Source organism: Schistocerca nitens, chromosome 3, assembly GCF_023898315.1.
Source record: "Schistocerca nitens isolate TAMUIC-IGC-003100 chromosome 3, iqSchNite1.1, whole genome shotgun sequence".
Taxonomy (NCBI): Eukaryota; Metazoa; Arthropoda; class Insecta; order Orthoptera; family Acrididae; genus Schistocerca; species Schistocerca nitens.
In genome coordinates this window covers 602010360-602034669 of record NC_064616.1, presented here as the reverse complement: position 1 = coordinate 602034669, position 24310 = coordinate 602010360, and the positions used below count along the sequence as shown (strand labels likewise).

General features: G+C 38.8%; 1 protein-coding gene across 1 annotated transcript in view; it reads left to right on the top strand.

The window, feature by feature from the left end:
- Window positions 1–788: 788 nt before the first annotated feature.
- Window positions 789–24310, top strand: part of LOC126248528 (phosphate carrier protein, mitochondrial-like) — a 44669-nt gene continuing 21147 nt past the window's right edge. Inside the window, exons 1-3 of the mRNA XM_049949582.1 lie at window positions 789–1025; window positions 16816–16976; window positions 23359–23433. Coding sequence (XP_049805539.1) covers window positions 890–1025; window positions 16816–16976; window positions 23359–23433 — 372 coding nt within the window. The 5' untranslated portion in view covers window positions 789–889. The remainder of the gene's footprint in view (window positions 1026–16815; window positions 16977–23358; window positions 23434–24310) is intronic.

Sequence of the window (24310 nt, the reverse complement as noted above, 5' to 3'; positions counted from 1 at the left end):
TGTCAATGACCTGAGGAGTCAGCAGTGCTGATAACTATTGTACTGAAAGGTGTGGCAAGTGATACTGCTGTTAAAAAAAAATTAAAAAAAGGAGGTAGAGATGTGGGAAAGACGATTTGGGAAAACTGAAAGGTAGCTAAGAACTGGATATAGGTAGTGTGTTATTGCCGATGAGCTGACAGTGAACTGGAGTAGAGATGTAGACGATTTACCACTACTGTAACACATGTGAGTATCACCAGTGCAATGGGAAGCAGTGATGACCGCAAAGAAGCTGAGCTACCGTTGGGTGGTACAGATCATGAAGGCTATATCAGTTGCAAAAGAAGTCTGTGTTGTATAACTTAAATTCTATCAACAAAGGCATTTAAACTGTATTTCCAAGCCAAAGAAACGCTAACATTTATAAAATAAAAAAATATTTACCTTGGCTCTTCCCACTTTTGAACAGATTTCAGATATTAAATTCTTAATCTACCTTAAATTCAATCTGTTTCGAAATACACAGTTCGTCTAAAAATAGTTGAAACTTGAAAATTAAAATTTAAAACTTTTCGCTCGATCGATATATTTATACTCAAATATTGTCAACCTCTTTATTAGTTGCCTACTTACTTGTAAGTAGCTTATAGTAGTCGCTTATATACAAGAAAGTTCTGTGTTGTCTTGGATAGTGACATCTGTTATTCTGTATATGGCTATTGATTATTTTTTTTTTTTTAAATCACGAATCTGCACAATATCTTTGCCGCTTTCATGTCTGTAGGTAACGTCATATCTTTCGCCTTGCGTAAGAGTTCTTACAACCTTGCGGCAGAAGTGGTGCTAGTCGGGAGAGAGGGTTTAGCATAGGCTGACTTAGGCTTTAAGTGGTACTAAATTCCAAATTATGTTTAAATCTCTGCTAGAGGCTGCGAAGGGAAATCCTTTTGGGTTTCCCTTAGGAACTGCGTCATGCGATGGTAATATTGGCGTAAAACATGGAAGGGAGATTGCTGCGGCTTCTACAGAGGCCCCTGTTGGAGGTAAAATGTTCAATATTGAAGTTAAAATATTCGAAGTAACTTTACATACATATAGTACCCTGCTCCAGTCTTATACTTACTATTTTATGCAAATATTTTGTTAATTGTGGATTACATCCCAGAATTTGGTATACGATTTTTCCCCATCGTCTAAATATGCAGTTTTTTACACGCAAGAAATGGAAATATTTCGTACAATACTGTTGAAAGTATTCAGTATATTTTTGGTAAGTGGTAAATTAATTCAGTATCTTCAGCAAGCACGGCTACCGAAATATTGATTCGGATCGTGCATGGATGTGAAAAGTCGTCGTTTCATTGATACCCCAAGTTTCGTGATAAAATAATTGCTGTGCCCAAAAATGATTTTTTGCGTACTTGTCATGGTTTGAAGGCGCCCCCTTCTCTCTCTCTCTCTCTCTCTCTCTCTCTGACCACGTTCATCTCGTCGTACCATTTACCATGCTAAGTTTCCTATACAGCCAAGAAATATTGGGTTCACTTATTTGCAGAATTAACTACAAACTAATACACGTAGTCTGTGTGTTGCGCCTCCTACAAATTAACAAGTGTAAAGGTGATTAACGCCCAGTGGAGTAACACATTTGTGACAATGCGTATGTGGAAGTAAACCACTTCGCATACGATGGAAGATGTTGAGCTAAGAGATACTCCTTACGAAAAATAACATTAAACCACTATCTTTTCCCACCAATTGCTTTATTTCAAATAGAATCGGCAACGCGACGCCGAATTAGTTTTTTCTTGCATGGCATCCCAATAGCTGTGAATATAGTGATCAGGTGGGTGCGGTCTTCGTTCATTTCCCAGAACGTTTTGACTGTGTCACACAAACTTTTATTGACGAAACTACAATCATGTTGAATATTAAATAAAGTTGGCGACTGTGTTGATGCTTTTTATTAAAAAAATACCTTCAGGTGTGCCCAAGGGAAATGTTGGGATCCTTGTTCACATTGTAAATTAATGACCTGGCAGATACTTAATTTCGACATTTTTTGCAGATTAATTACGTAATCTTCGAAGATACGCACAATTATACAGTCAGATCTTGAGATTTCAAAGTGGTGCTGGGATTTGCAACTTTAATTGTTCAAAAACAAAAAAAGAAACTAATTCCTGTTACAAAACAGCATTAACTATTACAATTTCAGTGAATCTCCTTTGGAATATATTTAATTTGCCGAAGTATCAATTTGTGGCAATAAGCAATGGAATCGTCAGTACAAAATTTAAAGAAATGCTTTTGAGGTATCTAGAAATATGCTACAGCCTCGTCGTACATGTCGCTGCTGGTAGGTGCCATGAAGATTAGTATAATTTAGAGGTGCTGTTCCAGATAAGTCAGTTACCTTGAAGACTTGTGTAGCACCTGATTGGGTACAGGTACTAAGAATAAGACAGCGAGGATTTTATCCTGGCACTCATTGTTAGGTTCACTTTTGGTTCTGCTTGGCTATGTGTGAACATGCCAACAAACTCGTTTGATGTATTTTCTCCCCATTCCCCTCGTGTAACTGTAGCTAACTATTGATATGACCCAAAGAGAAAGTTATGTTGAAGAAAGAAACAAAGTCAAACAGATAATTGCAGCATCCAAGAAGAAATCTTGGGAATACTTTGGAAACAGGTTGGAGACTATGGGTCAAGCTGCTGGAAAACCATTCTGGAGTGTAATTATCAGTCTTCGAAAGGGAGGTAAGAAGGAAATGACTAGTATTTTGGACAGGTCAGGAAAACTGCTGGTGAATCCTGTGGATACCTTGGGTAGATGGAGGGAATATTTTGAAGAGTTGCTCAATGTAGGTGAAAATACGATCAGTAATGTTTGATTTCGAGGTAGAATGGGATAGGAATGATGGAAGTAGGATGACATTTGAGGAAGTGGAGAAAATGGTCAATAGATTGCAGTGCAATAAAGCAGCTGGGGTGGATGAAATTAAGTCGGTACTCATCAAATACAGTGGAATGTCAGGTCTTAAATGGCTACACAGGATAATTGAAGTGGCCTGGGAGTCGGGACAGGTTCCATCAGACTGGACAAAAGCAGTAATCACACCAATCTTTAAACATAGAAACAGAAAAGATTGTAACAACTACAGAGGTATCTCTAATCAGCGTTCTCTCTCAGGTATTGTTGAAAGGAAAGTGCGAGTATTAGTTGAGGACCAATTGGATGAAAATCAGCGTGGGTTTAGGCCTCTTAGAGGTTGTCAGGACCAGATCTTTAGCTTACGGCAAATAATGAAGTGTTATGAGTGGATCAGGGAATTGTATCTATGCTTTATAGATCTAGAAAAGGCATATGACCGGGTTCGTAGGATGAAGTTATTGTCTGTTCTACGAGATTATGGAATAGGAGGCAAACTTTTGCAAGCAATTAAAGGTCTTTACATAGATAGTCAGGCAGCAGTTAGAGTTGACGGTAAATTGAGTTCATGGTTCAGAGTAGTTTCAGGGGTAAGACAAGGCTGCAACCTGTCTCCACTGTTGTTCATATTATTTATGGATCATATGTTGAAAACAATAGACTGGCTGGGTGAGATTAAGATATGTGAACACAGAATAAGCAGTCTTGCATATGCGGATGACTTAGTTGTGATGGCAGATTCGATTGAAAGTTTGCAAAGTAATATTTCAGAGCTAGATCAGAAATGTAAGGACTATGGTATGAAGATTAGCATCTCCAAAACGAAAGTAATGTCAGTGGGAAAGAAATATAAACTGGTTGAGTGCCAAATAGGAGGAACAAAGGTAGAACAGGTGGATGGTTTCAAGTACTTAGGATGCATTTCTCACAAGATGGCAACATAGTGAAAGAACTGGAAGCGAGGTGTAGCAAAGCTAATGCAGTGAGCGCTCAGCTACAATCGGCTCTTCTGCAAGAAGGAAGTCAGTACCAAGACTAAGTTATCTGTGCACCGTTCAATCTTTCGACGAACTTTGTTGTATGGGGGTGGATTCAGGTTACCTTATCAACAAGGTTGAGGTTACGGATATGTAAGTAGCTAGGATGATTGCAGGTACTAGTAGATGGGAACAATGGCAGGAGGGTGTCCACAATGAGGAAATCAAAGAAAAACTGTGAATGAACTCTATAGATGTAGCAGTCAGGGCGAACAGGCTTAGAAGGTGGGGTCATGTTACACGCATGGGAAAAAGCAAGGTTACCCAAGAGACTCATGGGTTAAGCAGTAGAGGGTAGGAGTAGTCATGGTAGACGAAGGAGAAGGTACCTGGATTTGGTTATGAATGATTTCTAAATAATAGGCTTAACATCAGAAGAGGCACCAATGTTAGCACTGAATAGGGGATCATGGAGGAATTTTATAAGGGGGACTATGCTCCAGACTGAACGCTCAAAGGCATAATCAGTCGATGATGACGATGATGATGATGATGATGATTCAAAAGCAGAGTACCCATCGGCCGCTCCTGTACTGAGCATTTGAATGCTGGAATGTAAATTCCACACAACTGTAGAACACTAAAGGGGTAAAATGTTACCATTGTTACCGGATGATTGTAAATTTTATTACTGCATATTTTATTCAAGGGTGGACATAATTTATAGCTTATGCACAGGTTAATTTTAATCATAAGGTCTCCAAAGGTATGTGACATACAAAGTAAAAAATGGCCTGTTTTCTGCTCTATACTGACAATACCAGATTAGTGGGAACTGTGAATTGGTACCAACTGCAGTCATAAATTTTGCAAGGGTTTAGTAATATAAATCATCTCGTTGAGGTAGTGTTCTGCTGGTTGTCTGCATCTTCTTAGCATTGTACTTCAATGTTGTAACTCAAGTGTTTTCATTGTTTGTATGAAATAGTTCTTTTCCGGTACAGTTGAGCATCCTACGAATTCAGTAAAATTACATAGTCAGCACTAAGTAGTAGACAAAAGCAGCAGCTTAGAAATGTGGAAGAATAGTAGCTTGTTTCAAAGTAGCTGCTTTCCTTGTAAACTATCTTGACAGAAGCAGCCTTCTTATGTAAGACGTCTTTGCTTTGGTTAGTCCTGTAATATGTAGTTTGTATTGGCTGCAGTGTAATATGGTGGATTTATACCCTCGGATATAGATTAGATTATTCCTGCATACATGTGCCTTACCCATATTGGGTATTATTGATTTTAGACACAATGTGTCCGCTTTGGCCCCTGACATCAGAATGGCAGTTATAAACCATGTGTCTGCTATAGAAGAATGATGAATGTTAGCTGGGTAGCTCAAATAAGTAATGAAAAGGTACTGAACCAGATTGGAGAGGAAATGTATCCATTTCAAGACATTGAGGAATCATCAGTTTGGGAAGGGAGGAAGGTGTTGTAGGTAAAAACAGAGGCACAGGTTTGACTGACTGCAATGAGTGGATAAGTGTGTGTAGGTTGCAGTAACTATAGATAAGTGTGTAGGATAACGAGCATGCAGATCTGCATTAATACATTCTTAAAGCTGAAAAGGCAACAAACCCCTTTTCAAATTTCAATATGTTTAAAAAGAGCCATAGCAAGATACAGGAGATAGGCAAAATAATGTGAACACCTGTACTTGCTTGGGAATGGTTTATTAATAAAGGGTTGATCCCCTATTATGCCTGTAGTGGAGTGTTGTGCCACTCTTCAATCAGAATCTCTTCTAATTCCTGCAGTGATGGAGGCAGAAATCTGCTCAGTCTGCACTCCAGTACTGCCCACACGGTTTCGATAATGTTAAAAGTCCAGAGACTGTGCTGGCCAGGTAAGACATTGCAATTAAGTTGCATGCTTATCATACCACGATTGTACTGTTCTGGATGTTTGAATGGGTGCATTATTGTCTTGGAATATGGCATCATTGTTGGGAACATCATTTGAATCATGGGGTGCACCTGATCACCTAAAATGTACATTGTTGGCTGTATCATGGCATTTGAGAGTAATGATGGGACCAGCAGAACACTATGATATGGCTGCCCACACAATTACACTTCCACATCCACACTTAACCCTTGGAATTGAGCAGGATTGTAGGTTTCTTTTGGCACTCTCCAGATGTAAACTTCGTCCGGTGTTGGAAATAACAAAAATGTTGACTCATTGGATCATATGGCGTATTTCCACTGATCAGCTGTCCAGGTTTTATGCTTCTCACACCATGTTTTACACTTCTTTGCATTTGTCGTCGCTAATGGTTTAGGTACATAAACTCGTCCATGCATATTTGCTTTGTGGAGTTCTCAGCAGACAGTGTCAGTAGGTATGAGGTCTCAAAGATGGTTATTGAGCTCTGCTGTCAATTCAACTGCTGTAGTTTTGTGTTTTGACGCAGTTCGTGTTAGTGTACAGTGATCTGTCTGTCTAGTTTTGATTTGTGCCCACTATTACATTTACACAATGTCTTTCCATGTTTTGTGTAGGCTGTCATGACTGCTGAAACAGTTGCTCTTGAAACATTCAATAAGTTGGCTGTCATGGTTACCTATCTCATGATGGTCATTACTGGGCATGACCACCAGCGAAAGCAGCAAAGTTATACACGAGATCTGCTGATTTGTACATGGGATTTTATGTGGGTATGACCATCAGTCAGCTGTCGACTTGAATGGGTGTCCACCAGAAACTTGGCCAAAAGCACGAGTTGACCTCCCAGTGGTGGAACACGGTGCTGTGTACAGCATGCTGGATTTCAGTGGCTCCCTCACTATCCATGCCATCTAGAGTCAGGTGGGAGTTGTCCTTGTAACAAATCTTACTTTCCTGTAATCCTTCTGCCCTCAGTCTCCACTAATCACATGCGTCCTGCACACTTCCATCTTTGAGGTGCATTTACACCTGTGCACATGTTAATGTGCTTGCCCCACATGCAGATAAAAGCACGTATGTAGGTTGCATGCCTCTTGAACATTGTGTGTGTGATTTCATTCACACTTTTGTTATCTGGCCGCATCTATTTCCCTGTGGGACAAGCTGCAGCAACACAGCGACTACCTGGAAGGTGCACAGGTGTAAACACATCTTAATTACACTCACACTGTACCCCCTTCATTGCTGTCTCCCCGTCTGTTGTCTCCCCCTTTGTACACTCCCTGTTGTAATCCTGTGCTGCACAACTCCCTGACGTGTCACATTACTTCCCTCTGCACCATCTGCCTCTCGCCATATTCTTATCCTGTGCACCTGCTGCCTTTCTATCAGACACCAGCCAGCCTTCCCCAACCCTTCCTCACATTCCCTACCTCTTGTCTCCTTTCTCTCACGTCATCTGACTCAACCCCCTCATGCATGTGAGGTGCAGCATTGCAGTTAACATTACCATATTTGTGTATGGTGGTGGTAGATTCAGCCAACCAGTGTCTTTTTCATCTGCCATTTAAACTTAAAAGTAGTGGCCACTTAAAGTGTTTTGTAGTGCAATGAGAATACACATTAAATTTCAGAATTCATACTACCATCCATGATATGGTAAAAATAACTTTAATTATTGATTTAGTATTCACACTTTAGAAACTGTAGTTCATGTATGAATATTTTGTTTCAAATGAACAACCAACATAGGCAGTTGTGTGGGAATCTGACAGTTTCAGTGTAAATGTGAAGAAATTGAAAGTTTACCAGCTTCACAGCATTTTAACTTACATGAAAAGCTAGAAGAAATTGCTAGGATATACAGGGTGGTCAGAAACAGTCTGAAAAGCTAGTAAAGGTGTTGCAAGGTAGGTTGTGCAGGGAAATGTTAAGAAAAAATGTGATAGGTTGTGCTGTTTTATAGTTCATTACCATTGAAGTTAGCAAAGCAGACCATTGTGCACACATCAAAATGGCCTACAAGGCAGTGTCACCAAATGTGTTCATTTGAATTCCAATATCCAAACGAGTGAGACAAAGATTGGACACATGGTGGTAGTAAGGATCAAACTGGAGCCAAAGGCTGAAAGGTCTTGTGCATTATCATCTTCACTATGAGAACTGACACTGTCTGGTGGGGCCACTGGGATTTGCTTGCACAAGGGCCTTATTTGACTAACTTCTGTGCTAGTTGACTCATAAACAACACAGCATGTTGTTGATTTTTTAACCTACCCTGTAACACCCTAACAAGCTAATCAGTTTCTGGTCACTGTGTAGAGAAGAAAAATTGTCTCCTTCACAGCCAACAAAGCCAATTTAGTTCTTGATCTTTTGGAGAAGAGATATGGGGAAACTTTTAGGTATATCTCCGCAGATGATATACCAAATGTTGAGATCCCTAGAAAACAGTGTAACAGGATATCTAATTATGAAAGAAGAAATGGTCATGTAAAATTAAAAACCAATAAAGAAACAGGATGTGATGAAATTCCAATGGAACTCAGTATATTCCTTGGTGAAGAAGGTATCAGTCTCAACTTTTTAACAAAATTTGATATGGTTCATAACTCTACCAATGCCTATTAACAACTTCTAGTGTTTTATCAAAAAAGAATGGGGGAAAATGTGAAGATCATTCTCATTAATCTTGTCATTTCCTTGAATATTTTTTAAGTGCCCATCCCATGCTTGAAAAATGGGAGAAATTTATTGGTGAGACAGTTTGTGTTCAGGAAAAGTTTAGGTATGTGAAAGAGTAGTTGCAGTGTAAATTTCACTGTAAAAATGCTATGATCAGGATTAAAATACAGATATTAGTTTTGAATTGTAAACTTCAGAAAACACTGAAAAATAGATGTAGATCAGAAAGACATCTGCTGTATCAAGAATTTGTTGGACTGAGACTGTTAAAGTTGTTTGATGTTGCCAATTTGGTTAACTGTAGATTGCAAAATATTGTAAAATTTAAGATTTCAGTTGGTATCCCTTCAAGGTTTTCACCAACCTGGACATGTTAAATACCTTAATGATGGGCATTGTTAATGGTGGTTGAAATATTTGTGTGACTAATAGTTCGCTGATGCTGGTGCTCTTGTAAGTACAAAGAATGTTTAATAGTGGTGCCCCTGTTTTTTAATAGTTGGTGTATTTGTTTTATTGCTTAGAATTCATCTTGGTGTGGCATCTTGAGTGAAATAAGCAGTTTTAAGTGTGTTGGCAATTATCACATTGGCCCCCTTCAGTGCTAATCAGCCTTTTGCTACTGAAATTAGCACAGTATGGGAGTGCTGAATTTGATTTTGATACTAACATACTGGGTGATTTGCTTGAAGAGGCTGATACAGACAATGGAGAATTTAGTGAAGAGGAAGATTTGCTTGAAGAGAATATCGTGTACTGATAAGTGACATAGACCAGACTTTGAAAGCAACAAATGAGAAAAATGAGGAATCAGAAAATCCCAGGTGGCCACTAAAGAAAGCTGAACTCTAATCTTTTGTGTGTAAAATACTCTTGTAGTTATAATTTGTAACTAGTGCATAATCTAAATTGACTTCTTTTCTAATAAAATTTTGGGCAGTAAAGTTGTCATAGAGTAGTACATTCTGTACTTAGTGTGTAACATTGGAGAAATAATTGTAATTAATGAGTTGTAATCTGTAAATTAAGTTTTATTTTCAAATAAATCTGAAGTAGGAAAATTTATGTTTTAGTAGAAGTGTAAAATTACCCTTTTCAGTGCTCTAATGTAATATCTGTAGAAGAGTCTGGCAAGAATGTGTTCTGCCACCTCTGTTATTTAATTTGTACTCTTAGCACTTTTAAGGAAGCACTTGGTAATACAGAAAAAAATGTGTATAGGTTTGTTTTCCTATGTTGATACAGAATTCATTGTGGATAATATAGCTGAATCTTTTCAACATTATAGATTGCAAACCAGAATGTCAACACTAAAAAGATGCATTTTATGGTTTGCACAACAGCCTGACTCCTTTACAAATGGAAATTTAAGTTCCAATGGCTCCTTAATACAGTGTGTAGAAAAGTTCAGATAAATTGGAGAATGCCTTTGTGAAGATGAGAGCTCAGGCATGGAGCCACAGTGTCACATAAACACCTGTAATACTTTCATAAAATTCAAGAATACTATTAATGTAAACCTAGGTCTAAACCTTAACTACATCAGTAAGAGAGTAAATTTGGTCTGTAATTCTTTGTTCTGAAGGATGGACACTAAATATGCAAACAGCAAAGAAGTTAGATCTTCGAAATGTGAATTTATCACAGAATGATTAAATTCTGTGAACAGCAAAAATAACAATGATGTATTGTGATAACACAAATGAGAAATATTAGCAGCATATATCAGAAGAAAAACTAATATCCAAAACATATCTTTTGGAACTAAATATATAATTCTGCAGTTGATAATACAAGGGAAGATAGGGGGTAATAGAAGGAAATGGCAAAAGATATCATATTGGTTAGAAAACATAACAGTGGATAAGATTTCATAGTTCAAGCAACTACTATGCACTGCACTCCCTAGAATAAAGATGCATTATGTAGTTGCCATTATCCATTGGTGGTGGTGGTGGTGGTGGTGGTGGTGGTGAAACAAGCATTAAGAATATCATAATCTAGATCACAATGCAGGTGCCTATAGACTTAAACAGGTTTTGTAGAGTCAAAAAGCAGATGTTTGTGAAATTACATAAAAATTGATTTCCCCATAAGCAGTTACCAGGCAGACACAGACATGTTGTATTGTCAGGCTGTCGCTATTATTGAGCTCTTTCAGTGGCCTATGAATGTGTGTTGTCCAGAGATTGATTTCAATTAATTGCCAGACTGTAAAGTGACTGGAGTGTTTCAACAGTTCCTGTTAAGATTCTTATAAATTTGGCAGCTGAGGAAATTATTAATAAACTTCAGGGCTCACAACTAGTTCCTCAGCATAAGTAATCGCTCTTACTGTGAATGAATAATACCAATGGTGCTATTTAAGAGAATTCAAGAAAATAGTGCTACACCCAATTATGTTTCAATATTGTTGTTGTTGTTGTCTTCAGTCCTGAGACTGGTTTGATGCAGCTCTCCATGCAACTCTATCCTATGCAAGCTTCTTCATCTCCCTGTACCTACTGCAACCTACATCCTTCTGAATCTGCTTAGTGTATTCATCTCTTGGTCTCCCTCTAAGATTTTTACCCTCCACGCTGCCCTCCAATGCTAAATTTGTGATCCCTTGATGCCTCAAAACATGTCCTACCAACCGATCCCTTCTTCTAGTCAACTTGTGCCACAAACTTCTCTTCTCCCCAATCCTATTCAATACCTCCTCATTAGTTATGTGATCTACCCACCTTATCTTCAGCATTCTTCTATAGCACCACATTTCGAAAGCTTCTATTCTCTTCTTGTCCAAACTAGTTACCGTCCATGTTTCACTTCCATACATGGCTACACTCCACACAAATACTTTCAGAAACAACTTCCTGACACTTAAATCTATACTCGATGTTAACACATTTCTCTTCTTCAGAAACGCTTTCCTTGCCATTGCCAGTCTACATTTTATATCCTCTCTACTTCGACCATCATCAGTTATTTTGCTCCCCAAATAGCAAAACTCCTTTACTACTTTAAGTGTCTCATTTCCTAATCTGATTCCCTCAGCATCACCCGTGTTAACTCGACTACATTCCATTATCCTCGTTTTGCTTTTGTTGATGTTCATCTTATATCCTCCTTTCAAGACACTGTCCATTCCGTTCAACTGCTCTTCCAAGTCCTTTGCTGTCTCTGACAGAATTACAATGTCATCGGCGAACCTCAACGTTTTTGTTTCTTCTCCATGGACTTTAATACCTACTCCGAATTTTTCTTTCGTTTCCTTTACTGCTTGCTCAATATACAAATTGAATAACATTGGGGAGAGGCTACAACCCTGTCTCACTCCTTTCCCAACCACTGCTTTCCTTTCATGCCCCTCGACTCTTATAACTGCCATCTCGTTTCTGTACAAATTGTAAATAGCCTTTCGCTCCCTGTATTTTACCCCTGCCACCTTCAGAATTTGAAAGAGTATTCCAGTTAACATTGTCAAAAGCTTTCTCTAAGTCTACAAATGCTAGAAACATAGGTTTGCCTTTCCTTACTCTTTCTTCTAAGATAAGTCGTAAGGTTAGTATTGCCTCACGTGTTCCAACATTTCTACGAAATCCAAACTGATCTTCCCAGAGGTCCGCTTCTACCAGTTTTTCCATTTGTCTGTAAAGAATTCGCGTTAGTATTTTGCAGCTGTGACTTATTAAACTGATAGTTCGGTAATTTTCACATCTGTCAACACCTGCTTTCTTTGGGATTGGAATTATTATATTCTTCTTGAAGTCTGAGGGTATTTTGCCTGTCTCATACATCTTGCTCACCAGATGGTAGTTTTGTCATGACTGGCTCTCCCAAGGCCATCAGTAGTTCTAATGGAATGTTGTCTACTCCCGGGGCCTTGTTTTGACTCAGGTCTTTCAGTGCTCTGTCAAACTCTTCACGCAGTATCTTATTTCCCATTTCATCTTCATCTACATCCTCTTCCATTTCCATAACATTGTCCTCGAGTACATCGCCCTTGTATAAACCCTTTATATACTCCTTCCACCTTTCTGCCTTCCCTTCTTTGCTTAGAACTGGGTTCCCATCTGAGTTCTTGATATTCATACAAGTGGTTCTCTTCTCTCCAAAGGTCTCTTTAATTTTCCTGTAGGCAGTATCTATCTTACCCCCTAGTGAGACAAGCCTCTACATCCTTACATTTGTCCTCTAGCCATCCCTGCTTAGCCATTTTGCACTTCCTGTCGACCTCATTTTTGAGACGTTTGTATTCCTTTTTGCCTGCTTCATTTACTGCATTTTTATATTTTCTCCTTTCATCAATTAAATTCAATATTTCTTCTGTTACCCAAGGATTTCTATTAGCCCTCGTCTTTTTACCTACTTGATCGTCTGCTGCCTTCACTACTTCATCCCTCAGAGCTACCCATTCTTCTTCTACTGTATTTCTTTCCCCCATTCCTGTCAATTGTTCCCTTATGCTCTCCCTGAAACTCTCTACAACCTCTGGTTTTTTCAGTTTATCCAGGTCCCATCTCCTTAAATTCCCACCTTTTTGCAGTTTCTTCAGTTTCAATCTGCAGTTCATAACCAATAGATTGTGGTCAGAATCCACATCTGCCCCTGGAAATGTCTTAAAATTTAAAACCTGGTTCCTAAATCTGTCTTACCATTATATAATCTATCTGATACATTTTAGTATCTCCAGGATTCTTCCAGGTATACAACCTTCTTTTATGATTCTTGATCCAAGTGTTAGCTATGATTAAGTTATGCTCTGTGCAAAATTCTACCAGGCGGCTTCCTCTTTCATTTCTTCCCCCCAATCCATATTCACCTGCTATGTTTCCTTCTCTCCCTATTCCTACTGACGAATTCCAATCACCCATGACTATTAAATTTTTGTCTCCCTTCACTACCTGAACAATTCCTTTTATCTAGTCATACATTTCATCTATTTCATCATCTGCGGAGCTAGTTGGCATATAAACTTGTACTACTGTAGTAGGCATGGGCTTTGTGTCTATCTTGGCCACAATAATGCTGTTTGTAGTAGCTAACCCGCACTCCTATTTTTTTATTCATTATGAAACCTACTCCTGCATTACCCCTATTTGATTTTGTATTTATGATCCTGTATTCGCCTGACCAAAAGTCTTGTTCCTCCTGCCACCAAACTTCACTCATTCCCACTATATCTAACTTTAACCTATCCATTTCCCTTTTTAAATTTTCTAACCTACCTGCCCGGTTAAGGGATCTGTCATTCCACACTCCGATCCGTAGAACGCCAGTTTTCTTTCTCCTGATAACGACGTCCTCTTGAGTAGTCCCTGCCCGGAGATCCAAATGGGGGGACTATTTTACCTCCGGAATATTTTACCCAAGAGGACGCCATCATCATTTAATCATACAGTAAAGCTGCATGTCCTCGGGAAAAATTACGGCTATAGTTTCCCCTTGCTTTTAGCCGTTTGCAGTACCAGCACAGCAAGGCTGTTTTGGTTAATGTTACAAGGCCAGATCAGTCAATCATCCAGACTGTTGCCCCTGCAACTACTGAAAAGGCTGCTGCCTATCTTCAGGAACGACATGTTTGTCTGGCCTCTCAACAGATACCCCTCCGTTGGGGTTGCACCTACGGTACGGCCATCTGTATCCTTGAGGCACGCAAGCCTCCCCACCAATGGCAAGGTCCATGGTTCATGGGGGGTCAATAAAGTTAAAAAATTTAATTATTTGGAAGAGTTCAGGATGTTTTCCTCACTGAATCTATGAATAGAAAACAGATGGTAATTTTCCTGCCATAGTGGTGTAGCTTGTGCTAGAAGTTTGGGCAGTGTAACTTCACTCTGTGTTGGGTTGCTGGAAGCTAACAATAAGGAACAATAAGGAACTATATGAACATTGATAGGGTGTGTGAGGCATGACTAGGACTTAAACATATGTAAACGAGAAGATGCAACTCTCAACTGTTTTCAAGCAAATAGCTTGAATATTTTAGGCATACTTTGCTTATACAGTTTATAATGTCACTAGTATTCAAAGATTGCACAGCCGAGCAAGTGTGTGCTTAGTTTTATTAGTGTGAGGTCTGTGGGCTGAATGTCACTACCAGTAAATTTTTTAATGCCCTCATAATTCTGATAACAAATGTGTGGTAGCCACAAAATTGTGTGATGACAGAGCTGTTTGAATTTAAATGACATTGGTTTTTACAGGCATGCATTGAAAAAAAACAATGCATAAATTTGGTTTTCATTAAAAGGTCTGTATGTTGTTATAATTATTGTTCTCCATACTTCTGTGGACAGATTGGTGCAGTGCTCCATAGGATACCCATTTGACTGAAAGTTCTTGTCTACCCTTTACTTCCAGTCCCCTTAAGAATTTTTTCCTATGATCATCATCAAAATAATAAACAAATGATTAAATATTGATAATCTGCAAAGTAATAATTAACCTGTTAGAATCCCATTAGAATGAAAAGAAACTGCTGGCAGAGATTTGATCCAATGATGTTGCCTAAGCATTTACTCATTTGGCTGCAGACACCTTTAATAGTAGCAACCATAGAAAATATATAAGCACATACAGAGTTAAGTCCTAACTGTGTCCTACACATCACATCAATGTAAATGAAATTTGTGAGATGAAGTTCCTACACTCCCCTTGTAAAGGAAAATGACTTCCTGCATTTCATCTTTTTTGACTGAAATAGTGTAGTAAGATCATGGCCACATTTTTATTAATGAAGTGTCATCCTTTCTGCATCCTCTCTCTGCTATTCTCCATCAATATTAAATGTTTCTGTCAATACTTTAATTGGTAAAAGTGTATAAATGGTTTGTTAGTAAGAAATTACTATGGAATATGATGAACGCATGTGCCAAAAGTCTGAAAGCCAGGAGTTTGTTGGTTAAAATACATTTGTGTTTAGATAAACTACTGCAAAATGAATACTGACTGGTGATAGTATCATTTTTAAAATCCTTGTCTGGATTTGTAAATAGTCTTCATTGTAATACATCATTTGTTAAAAGCATGAACTGAACTTGACTGTAAATGTTATTTTGCACTTTTATTTACATTGACATTTTAAAACAGAAAAATCTTTAGGAACTTTGTGTAATCATCTAAGCTGTTCACTTATGTCATAGATTTCAATGCTGTTCATGCCAGTGTATCATCTACATCCTGACTCTAGAAATTGTTCTAAATACTTAAATCATGTTGAAGTTTTCTTTTATATGTATATCCTTGTTTGTGTGGTATTACATTCTTTTTGTTGGATGATTTCAGGGCTTGATAAATAATTTGCTTGCTGTGAGATCATATCTCGATGTACTGCCCATTCTTAATACTTAGACTATACTTGTTTGTAAGACTGACTATGAAATGTTTTAAAAGAAAATGGTTACTTCTGTATTTGCACAAACAATGAGTAATAAGAATGAAGTGACAATGCAAAATAAGACTCACAAAACCATGATCTTGGGCTGGGTTTGGAATAATTGGTTGAACTGTTCAATAAATGTGCTGAGCTTCTTGTCGTAGTGTCAAATTGAGTTGAAAAACTCACCTTTCAACCTAATCCAGCTATCAAGCTTCACTAAGAACTAATCTTCAACCTTCATTCCAAACAAATAATAAATTTTGGCACTGAGCGAAAATTTAAGGGCAAGTGTGTACAAGTAATGTTGGTTTCAATTTTGAGCCCCCAGGTGCAGGAGTCTGTTTAGTTGCCTAAAACTCATATTGGATATGTAAGTGTGTGTTGTCAGCATCTGTGCTGTAGATGAAGTGTCCTGTCTAACATGCCTCCATTCTGAGGCCCTACACCACTACAGCAATAGTTCTGCGTTCATTATTAAGATTTGAATATATCAGTGCATCAAGCTGATTAACTAAACTGATCCTAGCAAAGTACTTCAGAACAATATGGCAGTTTGCTATGTTAATAACTGAAATAGTGAGGAATTATGAGAAAATTACCATTAAATTTTATTGCTTAGGTAAAACAATGGGCATAGAAATGTGGACGTAGCCATGTGTAACATATCCTCTTTTGGTGGACAGGAGCTTGCCACAGTGTAGGTAGTTAGGAGAGATTAGATGAATTTCTAAAAAAAAAAAAAAAAAAAAAAAAAATTACTGAGATATTTAGTGCAAATTTTTCTGAACTCATTAATCCGTATATTTAAATTTACTGTATGGTTACTGTTAGAATTGGATGAGTGAATGTTAATCTTCTTATTAGTCATACACTTCCTAATGAGACTATATTGGAATTTTTATTTTAAAAAATGGTTTTTTGCTATTACAGACTCCTGTGAATTTGGTTCTCCAAAATATTTTGCGTTGTGTGGGCTTGGTGGTATTTTGTCCTGTGGACTCACACACACAATGGTTGTTCCACTTGATCTGGTTAAATGTCGTATTCAGGTTGACCCTGCAAAATATAAATCAATAATAAATGGTTTCAAGGTATGTACTACATGTAACAACTTAGCTAAGTGCATTGGAATTAAAAGGCAGAGAAGTTTGTGCACTTCAATTTGTGTTCATTTTCAGTTCATATAGCATTCAAGGAACATTTGTTTAGTGGTTGTGGGTGGTATTCTATTTACATGATTGGCTTTAAAGTATCTTGATGTTTAAATGTAGTAGTGGAAGTCCTCACAAATATCACCCATTCAGAAGTATATGAAGTAATTAACAATAGTAAACAATATGCACCAAAATAACAATTTCATTCATACTGATACTCTGTGGCTGGTTCAAATTTTTCACTTTGCCCTGAACCTTTGATCTGTGTTCTGAATTGGTGATACTTTATGGTTCAGTTAATGTAGTCATACATTAATCCATAATCAAATGCTCAATCAGGCCCTCTTCAGGATACATGGCCTGTGAAATAACACTAGTGTCCACGTTTATCAATACAAATAGATGTCATACACTTCAATTTAATAATACATGGTAACATCTCTGTGTGTGTTGCTTCCATTACTGAAAACATTTCTCCTTGACTACTACTTCTATTACAGACAAGAATTTCAATAATTGTAATCTGTAAAGGGTGGTGGGTAGAAATTAGGTTTATAGTTTTTTAATTGACACCACTTGTGAATGACGAGCGTCATATATACAAATTAATTTGTGATATGAATGTAAAAAACATGTACCACATCATTGAGACTTAGGAGTTACCCATAGAACATGAAACTAACTCTACATATTATAACAAAATCAAATAGGATTGGATTGTGGCTTCAGAGAATGAAATTTATGCCCTATTGTTAGCTGTACTGTCTAGCAGAGAAGTGGGTTATCAATCTAGACATCTTAAATAGATAATGTCAATAGAAGGAACAGCATTGGAACAGGAACAGTCTTTCCATGTGTTTCTGGATGGAAAATAAGGTTGTACATGATTCAAAAGAACAATCAAGGCATTTTCCCTAATTGATTTACGGAAACAGAAAACCTAAATCTGGATTATTAGGCATGTATTTGGACCCTATTGCTGTTCCATGTGAAGAGTTAAGCTCTGTACCACCAAGTATTGCATGTTAGGGAGAAGGCCAGGGGAAAAGCAGTATCTGTGATGCAGAGCAGAAGTCTTTCACATTCCTTAGAACATGCGGATTGAAACGTACGTTCACTGCCTTGGCACAGCAAACCCTGCTTAGTTCAGTTACCCACACCCTCAAAAGATCTGATTATCTGCAATACCTGACATGCTAGAGATTATCACATCTTTCTTCTCGTACTATGCAGGGTAATGCATTCTGGCAGGTGTTTACCTCTATACAGCTCATGCATACTAGGTAATCACTAAGTTTCCATATTGTGCTGAGACTCATAAATATCTCTTTCCTTTCAGTCCATGTGATAGTGTGTGTACCAGTGAGCTCTTCGGTGTTCAAAATCACCTTGGGTGCCCAAAGAATGTAGTGCAAAGGACACATGCTAGTGTGCATAGAATGGTATACCAGTAAAAGCACGCCTAACATTGTGAGCCTATCATTGTCACATGGTTTGTCTGACCTCATATGTTAACAAATTTCTTGATCTGCCAGCTTTACAACTCACCTTGTTCTCTTTGGATTATGGCCACTGCATACACAATGGAGCAACAATAAACCCTTACAGGTAGCAACTTCACAATATAACAAACTGGCCATCTGCAAAAACTTTGTGAAGTGGGTATATGGTGCACATTGGTATTGTTAATTGCTAGTGATCTCAAATCCATTCAGCTCTACAATAGAACAAAATTTTATGTAGCCGTTTATCTATATGGTGATAAAATTTCCATGAACAGTTAGGTACTTCGGATACCAATGGTAAATATCTGAAGCTATGTACCATTTACTGACGTCCCCTCCTCCTCCTCCTCCTCCTCCTCCTCCCGGAAAGTGAGGTTTTGTAGGACATCTGCTTCACTAATTGTATTAATTTATTTTTAAGTATACTGGAAACATTTTTAGTCTCTGGTAGATCCCTCATCCTTAGGTGAGCTGAGACTTCAAATAGTCTTTGCCACCACATGTATTTAATTTTATTGAACAGAAGCATTGTCAAAACATAAGGAAGGAAGCAGGCAATACACTAACTATACAGCACGAAAGAATAAAAGGCCAGTAAGTAATAGGGTGGGCAAGTCCTCTTGGTGGTGCTTGCAGCAGTACCATGTAGTGACTGTCATCAGGGACAATGGCCTCCTATGGGCCTTCAAATTTGATGGTCTGGGATCCAGACCAACAGTTCAAATATGGTCTCAAACTTAATGGTTATATGTTTGAATATTAAAGCTTCTGAGGGCAGCACCCTCCAGATTCCATATGCCATTCATTATCAGTTCACTGGGAATTCAGTGTCTAGTTTCTGCCTTGTTGATTCATGTTGTGAGAGGCCACTCTATTGCCTGTCTTTGATTCTGATTCAAATATGTGAAACTGTCTTCTCGCACCACCACTTTCAATTATGAAGTGCATAAAGTTTGTGCCTGTATTTCTAGCCTTGTTACTCTGGTCATTCAGTGCAAATCCTTTGCATAATGTTGTTCGTGGTACCTAATAATTTGGATATTTATTTTACATATTTGCTTTCCATTGTGCTCCATTTTATATCCTGCATTGTACACGCATCAGTGTGTGAAGACTGGAAGTAAAAGTTCATACAGTAATAAACTGTTGATTTTACATTGTTTAAAGAATTTAAAATAACCAGTGCTCAACTAGTCGGTGGGAATACTTTGGAATTATATTGGATTGTATGACGAAACTTGTGGGCAATTTTTTGACAGAACAGAGAATTTCTACAGTGTTATCAAGAAATACTTAAATTTCATGTTTCACACATCGTAATTAAGACCTTCAAAGGTGGTTATTTAATAATTAGTAGGTTGTAATTACTAATAAATTTGTTTACAGGCCTGTTTGTATTAATCAAATATGTAATGCATTCTTTAATCAGCTCTTTGAATGCCTATGAATAAACTGATGAAAGGCAGTTACAACTTGAGTTTGTTAGAGATGTTAATTGATGTGCCAGATTTATCTAGAGTTTCGTTAAGTGTCAATATACAAATAGAGACTGAGAAGTCTGCAAGCTACCATTTCAAATTTTAATATTTTTAAGTGTTTTCTTTTAGAAATATTAAATATTAGCAAAGTAGAGGTGCGATATTGTCCTGTATTGGGACTGTTTGACAAAACTAAAAATACTTCTTAAAATATTAGTTTACTCTCCTATTTGCAACCTATAGTATAATATTAATATTTAGTTATGCATTTGTACTTTCTTTTGGCAGAAATGGGAGAATCAATGTTGCTCTGACATTTTATAGATTCAATCTGTTCTGTTTCAGCAACTACATAGATCATGTCAACCAAAGTAATGGTAGGCATAAAATAGTGCAGGATCTGTTTGGGATCTATGCATAATAGAAATGTTACTACACTTTGTGCCATTGAAGTTGCAGCCATCTAGCCATTGTTCTGCTGCAGGTGACAAGCTGCATGTTGTGCACAAGCACCTCAACCTTAATTAAATTGTGCAAAATTGAGTTTTAATAGTCAGGCATGTGACTGGTTCCTCTGTCCTTTTCCAGTGCTGATGGTCAGTGTGTGTCCTTATTAATGAACATAGGAATGGTATAAAATTCTAAATTTCCCCATGTGTTCTTGGAGTTAATTACCTTCTAATGACCTTGCCTAAGAGTTCAGTTACAGTAGTGTTGTGTGTGGTGTGTTTAACAAGAAGTGAAACAATTTCATGTGCGTTTTTAATGGTTTTGGTTGGCATTGGTTTGTTTTTGCTGAGATTTCTCTATTATGACATACCATGTTTGAAATCATTCAGCAAACAATATGATAAAATTAGCTTGTCTTTATTATGAATAAAAATTTAATTCTTGCTTTGCAAGTAAATGTAATAGCACCCTCATTTTGGAAAGGATTTCTAAGGAATGGTAGATTCCCAGTCAAGATAGGTCATGTTCCTGGAACGGCCTGAATGTAATTCGTTTAGTCTTGCACCTCGTTCTAGTTTCTCAGTTCACTGTTCCCACCTGTCTCTCATTTGGCCAAACTTGCCACTCCCCCCCCCCCCCCCCCAAGTAGTCACTCCACTCATTCCTCATCCAGTTCCACTTTTTATAATTATGTAACAAAACTTGTGTGTAATATGTACATCATCCTCAGGCAACAAAGAGATATCTGCTGAAAAACATGTGGGCTACCATTTGGCTGTGCAATAATATGATAAACCTTACACACCAGTAGGACCCCCCTGCGGCTCCGGGGTAAGAATAGGCCTGAGGTATTCCTGCCTGTCGTAAGAGGTGACTAAAAGGAGTTTCAACTGTTCCGGCCTCCTAGTAGTAGGTCCCCCTTGGGGTTTGACCTCCGTTTTTCAAAATTCTACAGAAGTAAGAACCTTTTTGGGAAGGACGCCTTACGTGGTGTATCACTGGTCCCCAGTGCACTAAGACCTTGGCACTCAGCATTGTAACGGCGGCGTAACCACACCCACTATTCCTCAAATTGGGCCTAAACGCCTGATGGGTTGCACAAGTTACGCCCATAGTGCGTCCCCATCTGCACCTACGATCATGATGGACCTTCCATGGCACCCGAAATCCAGCACGGTAGCCAGCCTGTTGTGGTGGGGTCGTCATGTACCCTCTAGGTTGTAGCCCCCCTGACAACACAGGGATCGTACTGCCGATACCTGAGCTGCACCCTCCCCACGTCGGCCAAGGAGTAGATGCCAGTCTCCTTGGGGCATCGGGACTCCCGGCAACGGTCATCCTGCCAGGTGGCCCTTGCTGAGGCTGGGTGGCGCCTGTGGGGAGAGTCCCTGGTCGGAGTGGGTGGTATCGGGGCGGACATTTCGCAGATGAAACGTCAACATGTATCAGGTCGCTCTGCGGCTGTACTGTATACATTCCATCGTCCATACCAATGGCACGAGCTGATCTCCTTCATCTTCTTGGTCAGCTTCCAACCCCGATTTGCTGGTTTGGGACTTCAATGCCCACCACCCACTTTGGGGATCTCCACATCCTTGTCCACGTGGCTCACTATTGCCAGACGTCTTCCACCAAGCGGATCTAGTTTGCCTCAACACTGGGGTCCCTACATTTTTGTCTGCCTGCACGACAAATTTCTCTCATTTGGACCTTTCGGTCGGTACTGTTCCGCTAGCTCGGCGCTTCGAATGGTTCGCCCTTGATACGTACTAGAGTGACCACTTTCCATGTGTCCTTAGACTGCAGCCTCAACTGCCATATATGCGCCCGCGACGCTGGAAGTTTGCCCAAGCCAATTGGACACTTTTTTCGTCTCTAGCGACATTCCATGACAGTCACTTTCCCAGCGTCGACGATGAGGTCACACATATTACCGACGTTATTCTTACAGCTGCGGAACGTTCAATACCACGCACCTCCGAATTGCCCCGGTGCCCCCAAGTTCCTTGGTGGAACGAGGCATGCCATGACGCAATACGTGAGCGGCGACGTGTTCTTCGCGTTTTCCGCCACCATCCTACTTTGGCCAACTGTATCCGCTATAAGTAGTTCCGTGCGCGATGACGTCGTGTCATCTGCGATAGCAAGAAGGCAAGCTGGAAATTCTTTATTAACTCATTTAATCCCTTTCTGTTGTGGATTTTTTAAAGCTTTCCTTCTGCTTTTAGTTTCTCCAATTTTTTGAGTTTCGTTCCCATTGCTGCTGGTTTCCATTTTAGTTTTTTACTGTTTCTTAAGTCACGGACCAGGTGCTAATGACCATAGCAGTTTTGCGCCCTAAAAAAAACCTCCATTGCCTGTGCCAGACTGAGCTTACCAGTGCGCGAATACCTCCCAGCTATCAACACTTCTGTCCAGTCATCAGTTTCCCAGTCCCTGCTTTTTTTTTTATCTCCTCCCCCATTGCAGTCAGTCAATCCTTGACCATTGCAAACTGGCAACAGATATCATCTCTATGCACATCTAATAACCAGTAGGGATGGTGTATAGTCAGTCATTAATCTTTTTGCTGCTCAGTACTGTTCCTCCTAAACTGCATCTGACGGTGTGGCCGTGCGGTTCTAGGCGCTTCAGTCTGGAACCGCGGGACTGTTACGGCCGCAGGTTCGAATCCAGCCTCGGGCATGGATGTGTGTGATGTCCTTAGGTTAGTTAGGTTTAAGTAGTTCTAAGTTCTAGGGGACTGAGGACCACAGATAAGTCCCATAGTGCTCAGAACCATTTGAAACTGCTTCTGGAAAACTGGTGCTATATTTTGAATAGACAAGAAAAAGGATACACTTGTGTGTTGTCCAATGTATCAATCTTAATTTTGTATATTTTCAGGTGACGTTGAAAGAGGATGGAACACGTGGTTTGGCCAAAGGATGGGCACCCACATTTATTGGATACTCGATGCAAGTAAGTAGTGAATATGAACATCGCTTTTATGTGAATTGAATAGTAAATTTCAAAATACTCTTGTTTTGTATTTTCTTTTTAGAATAAATTAACCTGAGATTTCTGTTAGTTGTTAATGCTGAACCATTTGGTCATAAAAATTCTGCAAAACATAATGGTGATTTTAACTTGATGCTTGACTTATTCTGTACTGACATGCCATGCTGGTGAAAATAACACTTTGAATGGCTATTTAATAAGTTTTAAGTTCAACTAAACTTCTAATCGTACACATGAAGGTCTAACAAAACTAATACATCTGGGTGTTGCAAAAGCAGCAGCCTCCTTATGAGCAATAAATTGTGAAAAAAATCATTCAGTCTGGCAACTCGGATTAACTTTAGTGATTTTTTAATGTTATTAACCCTTGACATCCCAGGTATGGTCTCAGACTGCTAGTATCTATTGTTGCTCTGCTGCTAATGCATAATGTTGGAATACCAGATTACAGCATTGTGTAGTTGCTCTTTCCCAAAGCTGCTATGGTTTCCTTTGCCAGTAGCCATTTGAATGACGTGGACCTATACTGTTACTGCTTATTTTGTGTTACTGGTCTCTGAGATCGCACCTAGAACTTGGCATTATGGATTCAGTAACCAGGTCTACACCTGTTCAGGTTACCAACCCTGACTTCGAGGATGCTTGGGAAGTGGTGTTGGATGAGATAGTAACAACGAAATTGAAAGCGAACATAATGTAGTATAGGCACAGGGTGAAAGTGAAGACAAATTTGTTTTGCCACCTGTGAATTCATTGAATGAACCAAGTGATCAGAGAAATGAAGACAGACAGTGTGCAGATAGAATCTTTAGCCAAAGGTTCTGCCAGAAATTAGGTT